The 15,972-nt window shown below is 38.6% G+C and overlaps 1 protein-coding gene across 1 annotated transcript in view; it reads right to left on the bottom strand.

Annotated features, from left to right (window-relative positions):
* Positions 1-14,915: 14,915 nt before the first annotated feature.
* Positions 14,916-15,972, bottom strand: part of CAPZA2 (capping actin protein of muscle Z-line subunit alpha 2) — a 63,200-nt gene continuing 62,143 nt past the window's right edge. Inside the window, exon 10 of the mRNA XM_028104913.2 lies at positions 14,916-15,126. Coding sequence (XP_027960714.1) covers positions 14,986-15,126 — 141 coding nt within the window. The 3' untranslated portion in view covers positions 14,916-14,985. The remainder of the gene's footprint in view (positions 15,127-15,972) is intronic.

The raw sequence follows: 15,972 nt of genomic DNA, 5'->3' as shown, positions 1-15,972 counted from the left end.
AAGAGTACCTAGTAAAAATAAACTGTACACTTGTAGGCCAAGTTTAGAATTCAAAAATAGTTTTATGTTACACTGTCGATAAATAGGGCTTTATGAGTGAAAAAATAGGTTGTGCTAATTGGTAGGTACCCTGTGGCTGAAAGAAGAGTGTAGTTCCATCTTGTCCTAAACTGTGCTGGCTTCTAACTTGGAAGTTGCTGAACATTTAGTAAGGAGAGAAGCACATGTAGACATTTTTTTCCATGAGCTAATGGAGGTGAATGTGCTCTGTAAGTTGTTGAGAACGTATCAAATTATAGTTGATGTAGTTACAGTAAGGACCTGTTCACCATCATACAGAGAGAAGTAGGAAAGCTGTTTATTTGTTCACTCATTCATTCATTTGTTTATTCATTCACTCATTCATCCAACAAACATTATCAAATCTATCCAATGTCCCAGAACAAGGGATTTATAGTCTAAAATGAAAAGACAATATGCACAAACAACTATAAGAGAAGTCTGATGGCTCCAAGTAGCTTAAGAGGGCTGTGTGAAAAGGTGGATTCTTTAGTGGTCCAGGTAGCCAGTCTATGGTTCTCTTTTTTGCTCTCCATTCTGTTCCATTCCATTCCATCCCATTCCATCCCATACTGTGCCCGGATTTACGCCACTTAATTAAAAGCTTTCTATGGATTTCTGCTGCTACCTCATTTGGGGTAGCAAATACCTGGCTATATGCATAGCTACTCTCTCATGGGCAGACACTGTTAATTGATCACAGTACTTCTTCCTTCTGAATCTGGATTCCATCTCAGAATCCTTTTCAACATAATGCTCCAGAAAAACAATTGCCAAATGATCAGAGTTGGCCCTAAAAGCCTTGTCCCCTAGAATGGTATTCCCACAGGGCTCTTTGCGATTCTTTTCCTTAGTTATGAAGAGAGTTGTGAAGATTTTGAGCTCTTTCTAAACCAACAGCATTAATATTTTATGAATTAGAAAATAAAGTCTCACAGAGGTTAAGAGGCTTGCTCTAAGTTACACATTTAGTAAGCCTAGGAACTGGGATTCAAATATCTGTATTTTGGGGCGCCTGGGTGGCTCAGTTGGTTAAGCGACTGCCTTCGGCTCAGGTCATGATCCTGGAGTCCCGGGATCGAGTCCTGCATCAGGCTCCCTGCTCAGTGAAGAACCTGCTTCTCCCTCTGGCCCTTCCCCCTCTCATGTGCTCTCTCTCTCTCTCTCTCTCATTCTCACTCTCTCAAAATAAATAAATAAATCTTTAAAAAAACAAACAAACAAATATCTGTATTTTGATTCCAAATTCAGTTTTCTTACTGGTATCGCAAAAAAATTTTTAATTTTATGGTCCCTGGGAACATTGGCTTTTTTTTTTTAAGATTTTATTTATTTATTTGACAGAGAGAGACACAGCAAGAGAGGGAACACAAGCAGGGGGAGTGAGAGAGGGAGAAGAAGGCTTCCCTCCGAGCAGGGAGCCTGATGTGGGGCTCGATCCCAGGACCCTTGGACCTTGACCTGAGCCGAAGGCAGACGCTTAATGACTGAGCCACCCAGGAGCCCCTTTTTTCTGTCTCTTGAAGTTATATAACTAGTTAATAGCAAATAAAGCCCATTGGCTACCCATAAAATGTGCTAAAAGGAGGTACCTACCTTTCGAGGGTTATGTGGTCACCTCTTTGGGACTGAAAATCTCAGGGCCACATTGTTCTTCTGGACATTATCCCTCAGAGTAGCATATTCTTGGAGATCAACAAGTTTTTAAATAACTTTTGCAAGGAATTTTGAATTATGCTTTTTCACTTACATGAAAATCATGAAAACTGATGTATATGCAGTTGGGATGATCTGAATAATGTCCCACGTTGCACAATTCCTGGGGCAGTCTCTACACTGTGCTGAGTTGAGTTCCAGGAGAGCTGTGTACAAAGACTGTGACGTGAATGGGTCTCTGGAGTCATGCTGCTCTGTGGTTCTGCACTCATTACTATCTTCAGACCATCTATTGCCACAAGATTTAGGGCTGCATGTGCATTTCATTCACTCATTCTACACATGATTACTGAGAACCCTCTCTTTTAGGAGCTGGGGACTCTGATTTTTTTTCATTAAGATTATGTCCATCTGAGGGCACCTGGGTGGCTCAGTTGGTTAAGCGACTGCCTTCGGCTCAGATCATGATCCTGGAGTCCCGGGATTGAGTCCCGCATTGGACTCCCTGCTGAGCAAGGAGTCTGCTTCTCCCTCTGACCCTACCCACTCTCATGCTCTATTTCATTCTCTCTCTCAAATAAATAAATAAAATCTTAAAAAAAAAAGATTATGTACATCTGATATAACAGAAAATTTAAATAATCGTGGTTTAACCAAACAGGGTTTGTCTCACATAAAAATTGTGGTCACAAAATGTCTGCATCTACTCCACACCTGCTGAGATGTCTCTGCTCTCTAAATGCACAGTCTAAACTTCTTTCTTCTTACCAGCTGCAAGGGTTGGAGCCAAAGCAGCCATTTTGTGACCATGAGAAGATCAAACAAAGAAACAAACAATAAAAATGTAACATGCTACAATTGGTGGAGGGAAAAAAATGAGAAAAGAAAAGAAAAAGATTGAGTCCTTGATGACATCATTGAGTTTCTGAACTAACCCTTGAATCACCTACATCTGGACTTCTTAAATAACAATAAATGTCTTTATGGTATAAACTGGGGTTCCTCAAACTTTTTTGTAAAAAAACAGATAGTAAATATTTTAGGCTTTGCAGGCAAAGACATAAACTAGAAGGTATTTTACAAGTACTTATATCTGAAGAAAGAAAATTTCCACAATTTTTTTTACTGACAAAATACAAAATATAATAACTGGAATAATAAATGGAATTATTTTGGGGGGAGGTAGATAACATTTACCTAATTAGGGTTAAAGTTAGTCTTCACTACCATCCTGATAGAAACATAATCTCACTAGCCTACAAAGTCTTCTCTTGCTTCTCTGAAACAGTGATCTTCTTTCCCTGGAACTCACCAGACTGTGTTGTCCACATCTCTCTTTTGCCACTTATACATTATCTCTGTTGTGTTGGATCTTTTCTTGTGGGGAAGAAAGTTAAAAGCATAGGTTCTGGGTTAAGACTCCCTGGGTTTGAATTCCAGCTGAATTATAACTAGCTGTATGATCTTTGACTATGTACTTAAACCATACAGAAGCTTCTATTTCCTCATTTAGAAGATGAGTAGTAATACCTACTTAATAGGGTTGTTTTAACTAAATGCGTGGTTTGGAGCATTTAGTGCATAGCATACTTTAAAGTATTTGATAAATGTGTTATTTTTTTATTTTTCCCAACCATTTAATAATGTAAAAACTCTTCTTAGCTTTCCAGCTGTACAACAGTTGACAGTCTGGATCTGGCCCACGGGCCAGTATGTGGAGCCCTGTTTTGAGCCATTGTTAGGTGAGTTGCGGTTGACAGCATGACTGACTGCACAAGAGTAGGGGGTAGGGTGCAGGACCCTCCATATAGCATTTAACTCTTGGTTTATGTACAGTTCTACCTTTACCACTGTGCCCTCAACAATATTCCCCTTTACACACACACACGAATTTACAGGTCTTATTTAGTTAGCATCAAGGGTAGAAAGAAAATCTGGTTCAGTCAATATTCTTTTAACACATTTGCTGTTGTCCTATAACTCTCAGATCCAGGCTTTGAATGGAAAATTCAAGACTTTCTATACTCTTGTTCCCAGTCTCCTCTCTCTTTCCCTTTAGGCAGTTGTAGCTTCTTGTCTTCTGGTCTGAATAAGATTTGGGGAAGGAGGGGTGAAGAACCATGAAGAAACAAAGCAATGAATACTTCAAGCATCATCCCACCCAGGAAATAAACAGTTAGTGAGAGATTGTCCTAGGGATATGAATGGAACAAGCTCCTTGGCTGGGAAAAAACTTGATGGGGGGTGAGCAAAACTACCTTAACTAGGTCATTTAGGAAAGACCTGAGGTGGAGATATTTGATCTGAGACCTGAAGAATAAAAAATGCAAGCCACGTACAGGGTGAAACAGGAGAAGTGGGGGTGAGGGGAGCCCCAGGGGAGAGGGAACAGCATGCAGAATGGCCCAGAGGTAGAGAGCACTTAATGCATCCCAGGAACAGCAAGGAGGCCAACGCAGAGGGGCCAGGAAGAAGAGAGTGGGACAATGTGAGACTGGGGAGGTGGCAGCGGTCTTGTGAACAAGGGGTGTTGAATACCTTCAAGCAGGGAGGGGAAATGACAAGGTATGCTTTATAAAAAGATCACTCTGCTGAGACTCCACAGGAAATGGATGGGAGAGATGTAAGAGTAGAACCAGAAAACCAATTAGATTGTTTCCACGGTCTAGGTGGTTTGTATTAGGGCAGTGACACTGGGAACAGAAGTCGACTGACTTAGATGTATAAGTAAAATTGACAGGGCTTGCTATCGACTGGATGTGAGGACGCGAGAAAGGGAAGAACTGAGGAGAACACTGGCTCTGGCAATCCAGCCAAGCTCATGCCCATCCAGGGGCCCTTGCAGGAGCTGCTCCCTTGCCGGGAAGACACACCCAGTGTTTTGACCTCTCCTTTCTTAACTTCATTTACATGCCATCTCTTCAGAAAGTCCTTCCCCCCTCTTTTTTTTTTTTAAGATTTTATTTATTTATTTGAGAGAGAAAGAGCATGAGCAGAGGGGAGGGTCAGAGGGAGACCCGCTGAGCGGGGAGCTCGATGCGGAACTCGATCCTAGGACTCCGGAATCATGACCTGAGCCAAAGGCAGACACTTAATGACTGAGCCACCCAGGTGCCCTCCCCTTTTGTTTTCTTTATATGCTTACACTATCTGGCATTTTCTTGTCTATTTGCTTAGTGCCCCTCTCTCCCCTAGCGAGTAAGGACTTTTACCTTCTAATTTGCTGCTGCATTGCCAAGTACCTACAACAGTGTCTGGCACTGGGAAGAGCTGGAGAAAAATTTGGTAAATAAGCGAGTCATGATTTCAAAAAATAACCCCAAGAGCGGGGTTCTGCAAAACTGTTTTTTCCTATAAAATACGTCAGAACATTACTCAGATCAGGAAACACTAGATTATAAAGGCCATGAACTCCCTTAAATTATATGAAGTATGTATATGTTGAGAGAGAAAAAGATGTGCAGACACACATGCATTTTTCTGAGGATCATAGCTTTCTTGAGATTTTCAAATGAGTCCTTGACTTCCAAACACAGTTAAGAAATGCTGTACTCTTGGCTTGAAATATTCAAATTTTTCTAAAGCATTAGTGGGCAATACCCTAATTTATTGCTAAACATTTCCACATAATAAGGGCCCTTTTCCCAAATGCTAACCGAAAAGTTTCTTGCCCAGAACCAGCAGTGTCCTTCCGCTGACTAACAGCCAACTCAGGACAAGTCCAGGTGCTCCACATAGTCAGAAACAGCCACACAAGTGGCCTCATTTCCGCCTTTTGCATCTTCTGGAACTACCATTGGCCCAAAATGAGAACAGCGACACCTGCTGGTTTCTCTCTGGAACTGCCACTTTAACCACTGCACTGGTGAAAATTTCAAACATCCCACTCAAAATTATATGCTCAGAAATACAAACTGCTTTCCATTTCAAACAGAATTTTCAAATGTTCAGTGAGACACCACACAGTGATAATATTTCTGACCACAAAAGATGCCGCATGGAGTTAAAAGATAAAGGGAAAATGGAGAGAAAAATACTTGTAACCACTGCTAACGGTGGCCAAAAATGTTAGATGTTTTGAAAGGAGAACGCTATCAGTCTTTTCCTTTATGACTTCTCAGTTTTGTGTTTCTTGTTTTGTTTTAGAAAGGCTTCCTCTAATTTAAGATTATTAGTTCCAAATCATTCACCACTTGGTTTGGCTAAATTTTTAGCCCATCTGGAATTATATTATTATTAATATCAGATAGGATAGGAGGTGGAGCTCCATTTTTTCGGATTAGGTGTTGCAGGTGACAAGAAACAAATTAGCAGTGGCTTAAACAAGGTAGATTTATTTCTCAGGTAAAAATCCAGGTAGATGGTCCAAGCTGGTGTGGTGCTCCCAAGTATGAGGGATAGGGTTCATATATCATGTGTGCCTGAACCTGATGCACAAGATGGTGGCATCCAAGTTTCCAGCAGCAGGAAGAGGAAAAGAAGGATGCACAGAGGTTTGAACCCCTAGGGAAGTTCCCAGAAGTTACCCTGGGACACTTCCTTATCCAATTAGCCAGAATTTAGTTACATGGCTCTAAGGGAAGCTGGGAAATGTAGTCTTTATTCTGCAAGAGGAGATGAACAGCTAAAAAATGGAGACTGGAGGCAACTAGCAATTCTGCCAGCTTATCCCTTTGACCTGTGTGAACGCTCCCTTCTTAGCCTACATAGTATCATCCCATCCTCCCCAAGGAGATAACCCCAAATACCTATCCTCGTACTGCAGTCAGCTCAAAGTCCAAAACATCTGGGTATGTAGTTTTCCTCCTCAGGAACAAATGTGTCTCCTCACTGTCCAGCAACCATAAATTAAAAGATGTTAGCCACTCCCACACACCCGCTACCCCACTACAAAATGGATTTGTAGGGACAGAATAATCACAATTCAGAAACGTAACAAAGTCAAATTACATATCATCATTGCTTATCAAATACCACCCTGCAGTAATTTCAAGGTGTCCCTACTCAGGAAATAATGTTCTTTGGTTAGCCCATGAGGCAGCCCTGATTCTGCTCTTTGGGAAGAACTCCTTGTCCATTCCTCCCAGGAAGGTTCTTCATTTTCCATTACTCTTCCCAGTTACAACTGGGGCTATGCAACTTTCAAAGCTCACTGTAGTCTATTAGGGTGACCACATAGCAGTTTGCCTAGAATAGTACTTGTTTACACCTGCTATCAATGTAAACATTAAAGCTCCCCTTTCTCAAAATTACTCTGGTTTGGGTAATAAATTACATAATCACTCCATTCCTAAATTCAATTCACAAGGAACTGAATTCTGCCAACTACATGAGCTTGGAAGAAAAGCCCAAGTCTCAGGTGAGATCGCAGCGGGAGACATTACTTTGATTTCATCTAGGGGAGACCCTGAACAGACGACCCAGTTAACGTGGGACTGGACTCCTGACCCAAGGAAACTGAGATAATGAATTTGCATTGTTTTTAGAGGTCATCACCTTTGTTATAACCCCGTACACAGAAATAAAAAACGAATATACCTTCTGAAACAATAGGCTTGGGTGGGAAGGCAATACCCTTATTCTCATCTCTGCTGATGGTATCACTCTGGACCTGCAGTCTAAGCATTACAAGTGAGAGAATGAATGATCCTGGCAGTTTCAGTGGGCTTGGGAACACTTCTGGATCAATAATTAGTACATGACAATCCTTGCAAGATCTGATGTCGCAAGAACTCATCTGGGTTCCTCTCAAGCATCTCTGACAGGAGGAGGGATTAAGTTCGCTGTTAACCGTTTCCTTCCATCTCAGTGTGGAGATTACCTTTAGCCTGAGGGTATAGGTCACCATTCTGAATCTTCTCCGTCATCTTTCTTATTAAAGCCGTGTCGGGCGCCTGAGGGGCTCAGTTGGTTAAGGGTCCAACTTTTGATTTCTGCTCAGGTCATGATCTCAAGAGTTGGGAGATTGAGCCCTGCATCGGGCTCTGTGCTGGGCGTCGAACCTGCTTAAATTTCTCTCCCCCTGCCCCTCCCCTCTCCAATAAATAAAAAAAAAATAAAGCCATCATTCTACTTTCCAAGGTATTTGAGGCAAGAACTTGCTTTGTCATGGCCTAACAAGATCACCAGCTTTCTAGCTTGCAGTATTTGTGCCCTACTGAATACTCCTAGCCAGTGGAGCAATATTCCTTTCCTCTAGGGGGTTATCCTTGATCGTCCCAAGGATTAGATGTCACTGGCCTTTTGGGCAGAAGTGATAAATGCATTAGAATACAGAGTTTGCACATTGCACTGTATTCGAATGTCAGTAGAACCAGGTGATGTACATTGCCTTTATTCACTGTCACCTTTTAGGTTTTGTTACTTGTAGGACCCCATTTCTGGTATCAAATTGTGTGTAGAACGAGCAGAAGTAATTTTTAAAAAACATCCCAAAACAGCAGTGGCTTAAATAAGATACTTCTCAAAGTCCAATTAGGCAGTCCAAGATTGTTAAGACTCTCTATGTCAAGGACTCCAGCTTCATAGGATCTGCTTTTCAACTATCTACTGGACTCAATTATCATGTTGTGAGTACTTTATTAGACATTAGGAAAATTAACCATTTGTCAACTAAGTGGCAAATATGTTTTCTCCTATGGGTGGTTTGTCTTTCAACTTTGCTTAGAGTATTTTAAGCCATCCAGAAAATCTTGATTTTTATGAAGCCAAATATATTAATTTTCATTGTTATGGATTATGGGGTTTGTCTTAGAATACTCTTATTATTCTGAAATTACTTAGAAGTTGTTAGCATGATTTCTTCAAGAACTTTTATAATTTATACCATTAAATCTTTGATTCAATTTTAACTTGGTATGAGGTGTGAGGTATGGATCCAAATTTATTTTTTCCAGCTGGCTACCCTCTTGCCCCAGCACACTTAAGAGTAATTCATCTTTACCCCACTGGTCTGAGATGCTGTCTTTAAAATCAGTATTGAGGGTGCCTGGGTGGCTCAGCCGTTAAGCGTCTGCCTTCGGCTCAGGTCATGATCCCAGGGTCCTGGGATTGAGTCCCACATCGGGTTCCCTGCTTCGCAGGAAGCCTGCTTCTTCCTTTCCCCCTCCCCCTGGCTTGTGTTTCCTCTCTCACTGTGTCTCTCTCTGCCAAAAAAATAAAATCCTAAATAAAATAAAGTAAAATCAGTATTGAGTATAACATCTTACAAAATATTTTACTGAGGACTGTTTCTTTCCTTTAATATGCTAACGTAATGAATTACATCACTAGATTTGTTAACAAGAAATTAAATCGTATTTGGTCATAATGTAATATACTTTGGTTATTAATGTAGTATAACTTTATAGGAAGGTTTCATCAATAGTTTTTGTGAGTGTGCACTTTTCTTATTTAAGTTTACATATGCCAGGCTCATAAAATGTATTTTCATCTCTTTCAAACATCCAGAATGATGTCTATAACAGAAATGATCTGAATATGGAGTCTGATAAAATTCACCATAAAACGATATGGGTCTAATGACTTTTTAAAGAGGTATGAGTGAACTTCCTATTCAATTTATCCTGTGGTTATGACCTTTGCCATTTTTACTACCTTCACCCGAGTCAATTTTGTACATATTTCCTCTCATACAGAGGAATTGGCATAAGTTGTATATTTAAGTTACAAAATATCACACATACCTATCACCTAGTTTACAAAACAAATTCTTAGTTACAGTCGAGTCCCTCTATACTGTTCGCCAATCCCATTCCCGTCTTGCCCCTGCCACACGCTATCCTGATTTCTATACTGTTTTATACACACTGTACATAGTTTTAGATTAACTTACACTCAAAACTATACCCTTTTCTCTCAACATGTATACTATGCTGCTATATGAAACTCCAGCTCATGAGTTTTTAAAAGCTGTATGCTATCCTAGTATCAACAAACCACAGTATCTGTATTAATAATCTGTTGCTTATTTAGACTGACCTAAGGTTTTCCCAATACAAGTCTCTGCCATTTCTTTTTTTCCCTTTCACCTTTGTAAAGCCCCCAAATAAGGGGAAAATGAGTGCACAATAGAATTTTCCTTTTCAAAAAAATTTTTTTTAAATTAAATTTAGCTTTTTCTACATTTGAGATACTTTCAGCACCCTGGAACACTGCATCTCCTATATTTTCCTGGACATTCAGAAGAGGTAAAGTCTCTCCTAAGCGTCTAACTTATACCTAAGAGATCTGTGGCTCCTTGGTATTTCTCTTTCGCATTCCTTTGGGAAACAAGAGGCAAGCCCTCATTTTCAAGTCGAAATCTGGAAGAGATCTGCATCAGTGTTCATTCAGATTCTGCTAAGTTAGCAAGCTAGCAGCACAAAACTTGAAGCCACAGAGAAAGACAGTGATTTTTACTGTCATGATTTTTAGTCATGACTTCTGGGGGTATCCTTTTACTCCTTCAATATTTATTTGGTTTAGGGGCGCCTGGGTGGCTCAGATGGTTAAGCGTCTGCCTTCGGCTCAAGGTCCTGGGATCGAGCCCCACATCGGGCTCCTGGCTCAGCATGGAGCCCGCTTCTCCCTCTCCCTCTGCCTCTCCCCCTGCTCATGCTCTACCCTCTGTGTCTGAAATGAATAAATAAAATCTTTAAAAATATATATATATTTATTTGGTTTAAAAGCTGGGCATTTCACAAATTTCCCCAATAAATCATCTCCAAGACATACCAACTTTGTTTCCTTAACAGCCTTCTATTAATCAGAGCTTTAACTTCACGTAGTGAAGATTCGTTGTGAGAATGAGTGGCTGATTTAGTAACCGTGATATGTGTATTCTCTAGCCAGTTTGCATGAAAAAAATCTTTGTTCTCCGTTACAGTCCTACTACACAAGAATAAGAAATTCATAGTTTTTTTTTTTAAAGATTTTATTTATTTATTCATGAGAGAGAGAGAGAGAGAGAAGCAGAGGGAGAAGCAGGCTCCCAAGAAGCTGGGAGCCCGATGCGGGACTCGATCCCAGGACCCTGGGATCATGACCTGAGCCGAAGGCAGACGCTTAACCATCTGAGCCACCCAGGCGCCCAAGAAATTCATAGTTTTTAACACTATGCTAAAACTGACATTAAACTACAATTTTCTTATATTATACCAAAACTAGGGATAAAATGTTCTAATATCTTATTAGCCATATTCTAGTTTTATAAGAACACATTTTTAATTTTACCCTTCCCCTGCTGACTTCATTTTATACTGTGATATGTATAAAAATAAAACAATGTCATTTAGTTTCCAACTGGATAATGCTATCTGACCCACAACATATCAGGGAGCTATACAAAAAACCTATTAGCTGTATTCTGATGTTTCATTAAGATGCAAGAAGACTGGGCACCTGGGTGGCTCAGTTGGTTAAGCGACTGCCTTCGGCTCAGGTCATGATCCTGGAGTCCCGGGATCGAGTCCCACATCGGGCTTCCTGCTCAGCAGGGAGTCTGCTTCTCCCTCTGACCCTCTTCCCTCTCGTGCTCTCTCTCTCTCATTCTCTCTCTCAAATAAATAAAATCTTTAAGAAAAAAAAAAGATGCAAGAAGATTTCCTGCCTACCAATTAGGTACATACTTACAAAAAATATTAGTGTGCTAAAGTAGAGTTTGCACTCATCCTTTCCAGGAAAACTTCCTTAGCTGGCCATTTCTTTAAAAGCTACCTTAGATAAGTTAGGATTGAAGTTTATCTTGTAAATGCTCTTTGTTACCTGTAGCCTACCTTCCTAATAAATAGGCTCAAGGTGTACCAAGGTCCCCTCAAGCCTTAGAGCAGTTGGCAAGCAGCCTAATCCATTCCTCCCAGAATGCCTTACAAATATCACTTTTTCTATAGCTTGTGATGTAAAAAAAGTTGAGAACACTGCTATAGACCATGACTACTTTATGGATTCCTTCAAGAAATAATTTTGTATTTTCCTGACTCTATAATGCCTAGAATGGTTCTCTGAACACTGTGGTTAATCTTAAATGATCTGAAATTAATTTCTAATACCAATTAGACCTTAAAAGTTTCACTGGTTATTTTAATTGACTATTTTGAATATTCTCCAATAGCTGGCACCACTGGCCAATCCTACAATAAAGCTTTTGCATAATACTCGAGTATCAAATGTGATGATGCCTATTAAACAAAGTCATGCCTTTAAAAATTTTTCAGTTTCAAGGACAAAAATTCTACAACTTAGGAATAGCAAGTACATTGTGATGCTGCTTTTAAGTAATCTATCCTAGGGAAGTGTAAAGAAATGCACATTCTCAGAATGTTTCACAACACACATGCATTACAAAACACTTGTGTTAACTGCTGGCAAATTATGCCTTTATATTTTATACCCACTAGCTGGCAAAGGCACAAAATGATTAACAGCATGGAAGACCTTTTCAGAGGATCTTGTATCATTCCAAAGCTTTTGGTGTGATTAAGTAAAAAATGATTTTAACGACAGAAAGGGCCACCCAAATGCTCTGGAATTACCTATAGTTGTCTTTACTTTCCTAAGATTTTCACTTGTTAAGAACATCAATGAACCAGAACTTCCAGAATACCTTTTTGAAAATGCTCCTGTTCCCATTTTAATTTCCAAAATCCCAAATGAAGAAAAGCCTCATGAATTTCTGTACCATATTATTTACTTAACTCATACAAATGTGTTATAAATGTGTATCTAGGTGTAGTCTCGAAAAATAGCACTCATGTCAGAATACTTACTTCCACTGGAATAATTCTTGATTTCAATACCCCACAGCGACCCCAGGCTTCACAGCTGCTTGAACTCCTCCCCTCCTACCTCAGTCACTCTCTTGATCCTAATGTCATTACAAGTGTAATTCCTCAAAATCTCAGTTTTAAACACATCACCCTAACCACCATTTCCTACACTGCCAGATCATGCCCTTCTAGTACCCCAACTCTAACCATACTTATAATCCACTGATTGTGCCACATTGTCACTATTCTGCTCCTCTCCTGGCTTCATCCCCCCCCCCCTTTCCTAGCTTAAGTTCCACAGGCTATCTTTACAAGCTTGCGCCCTCTTCCCATGGTCAGTCTGCCTCTCTTGGCAAAACCACAACCTTGGTTAAATTCAATTCATCTGACTCTATGCCTGCACCCATGTAGCTCTACACATGCTTAAGAGAGTCATACTCGCTGGTCACACTTTAAATCATCAATAACCTTGAATTAGCCTTCATTTTGCCTGGCTACCAAACCCTGTCATTCACTCTCCTGTTCTTCCAGCCCAGAGGACCCCTCTACCTCCTGTCTCCAGTATCTAACTGCTACATGGTATTTTCCCTTGAAATTGAACACTGAGCTCCTGACCAGCCCTTCCCCCAATTTCTCAACCCCAAAATGTCTCTGACATTTCTCTATCTCATATTCCACAACCAAATTTTGGCAAATCTTTTTGATTTTTACCTTTAACACATATCCAGAACTCACTACCTCTACAGCCTATAGCTACCACCTCAGACCAAGCCAGCATTTGTTCTCAACTAGATTACTGCACTAGCCTAACCATTCTCTGATTTCACCTTTGCCTCCATACTTCACCCTCAAGACATCACCTTAAAGACAAATGCATGTATTTTCAAGATTGCATTCTAGGCCATAAAACAGCCAAAGTAACTGACTGTTAGGGGATAAAAACCTATGACAGTCCAAATGATAGAACCAAGCTAGCCAATTAAAGAAAGATTCAACTAGTGTTTAGTTTAGAATCATTAGACTTTTGAAAATCTCTTTTAAAAGAAGGGAAGAAATAATTAACATAGCTAATTCATTTTCTTCAGAAATCCCAATATGGCAAAATCAGAGAAAATGATTTAACCAAATTAAAGAAAACGATTTAACCCAAACTGTCAAATTTCCTATTAAATTCTCAATGTTTTCAAAGCCCACCTTTGATTTTTAAAATGAAATTAAATAGCATGCTTTCACTGAGAAAACTTTTAAATTCTATACAATTCAAGCTAATTAAATATTTTATTGTGCATAATAAAAGTGGTGTTTTAAAAAAACACTTCCAGGCCCAGACATCTGCAAGAGTATGTGAGGAAGGGATTCCACTGGAGTATAATAAGCAATACTCGACTGAATGAAACCATAAACCCACCCCACTCTCTATAGTAAATTCTAATTCACCACAGGCTTGAAATTCCTGTAGCATCATTAAATGTGTATTTTAAAATATTACAAACATGCTTATGATGCATAGGAAGATGGAAAATTTAGACTGTAATGCACACCATATGTACTCCCAGCTTTTCTAATTTACAACCAGTTAAGAATCACAATATCCAAAGAAATTATTTTAAAGTAGTATATGACTCACTGATAAGTGATATTCTACTCAAATAAATAGGAAAATTTTCATTTTAATGTCACATTGAATTTTAGTACTTTTCAATCCAAGAAAAGAAATAAACTGAGACATGGTCATGAGTTCAGGATTATATATATTACAATTTGCCTTGTTATAATACATTTGTGGCTTTATGATAAAAATAACTCAGGGACATATGGAGTTCAAGCTAATTTGCATAACTGTCACAAGAAAAAAGCATTAAATGCATTTCTGAAATAAGTATTTTCATTTAATTTCAGAATCTCCAAACAGCACTAAACCTTGGCCTTGTTTAAAAAAAGTTTAGTTAAACACTAAGCTAGCTAAATAACCTTCTTGAAAGATTCAAACACAACTGATATAGAAAATGCTTTCCCTCTAATCTCAATTTTAGATAAATGGAAGAGGTGAGGGGGAAAAGGTAGACAATTTCTTTAGCAGCATATATGGCTAAATCCATCAACCACCTTAAACTAGAATGTCCATTATTGACCCCATTAAAAAGAACTGGGCAAATATCAAAAATTACCCACTTCATAAACCAAAAGACAACAATTTTAGGGTTACGGTAAGTAAAATATTTTTGAAACACTTCAAAAACTTTTAACATTACACTAGAGGAATCATCTCTTAATTATAAGAAAGAAAGGTATAACAAAGTAAAAGACATTTAAACTAAACTGATTTTCAATCCCCTTTGAACAAAAGAAATGAAAAATAATGGTTGATTAGCTAAGCTTTGTGCTCTAACCAAACTAATTACAGTGATTTTAAATGGCAACAGCCCATCTGACTGGGTAGCTCGACAGTTCTGAATATTTTTGCAATGATTTTTTTTTTTAAAACGCAAAGACATTAAAATGATCCGGTCATGCAATGTTCATCTTATGCATTCTGCATCTCTTTGCCAATCTTGTAGCTAAGGATCTTGTTCCAATCAATCTTAGTGCGTGTAACTGGCAACTGTCGACGTAAGGCTTTGAAAGTAGTGTCCGACATTGTCTGATAATTCTCACTGATGGCAGTCTATGAAAAATAGTAGTTAAAAGTTTAAAGAAATAAAAGGAACAGAACAATTTATAAAACACATAGATGTTTTAGAAAAACCTTTATTTAAGCAGCCTATTTCAATTTTTAAAAAAGTAAAAAAAAAAAAGTCAAATAAAAACCCCAATGTGGTTTTAAAAACTGTTTAAAAGCAGCTAAAAGAGGGCCACCTGGGTGGCTCAGTCAGTTAAGCGTCCAACTCTTGATCTTGGCTCAGGTCTAGATTTCACAGTAGTCATTTCAAGAGTCACGTGCTCTACTGACTTAGCCAGCCAGGTGCCCCTAAAAGAAAAAGTCTATAATCATTTTGAATAATTAAATTTAATGAAATGAAACTGCAAATTAGATTTAATATTTGTATATTCTCATTTTGGATCTAGTTTTCTATTTCACTCAGAACAATTTTATAAATTATTGTTTGCAAGGAGCAGAAATATGGCTAATCCACAAATTAAATATGTAAGTTCAAGAGTATAGTTTAAAAGCTGATAAAAAATGTAAAAAAGAATATAAAGTGAAGATCTAAGCAGATTACACATAATCTAAATACTTTGAGAAATACTTCATAAATTAAAATTTCTAATTAAGAACAAAATAACCATTTAAAACCTTGGCATATTGTGACTAACACTCAGAAATTACAACTGGCTAAGAACTGTGTTTTAGCCACATTTTCATAAGTTTGCCACTGATTTAAAAACAACAAATAAAACAAAAAGGACTATGTTTTATTATAGTGAAACAAATGAAAAAAATTCAGGCTCATGACTGAAATTAAAATTTCAGTGCCATTATTTAAAGCAAATATAAATCATAATATTCTTG

Source organism: Eumetopias jubatus, unplaced genomic scaffold (genome assembly GCF_037043125.1).
Source record: "Eumetopias jubatus isolate StellerSeaLion01/CBP00866 unplaced genomic scaffold, mEumJub1_p1.0 scaffold_14, whole genome shotgun sequence".
NCBI lineage: Eukaryota > Metazoa > Chordata > Mammalia > Carnivora > Otariidae > Eumetopias > Eumetopias jubatus.
Note: the sequence above shows the minus strand (reverse complement) of the source record. Positions and strands in the feature narration are given on the sequence as shown.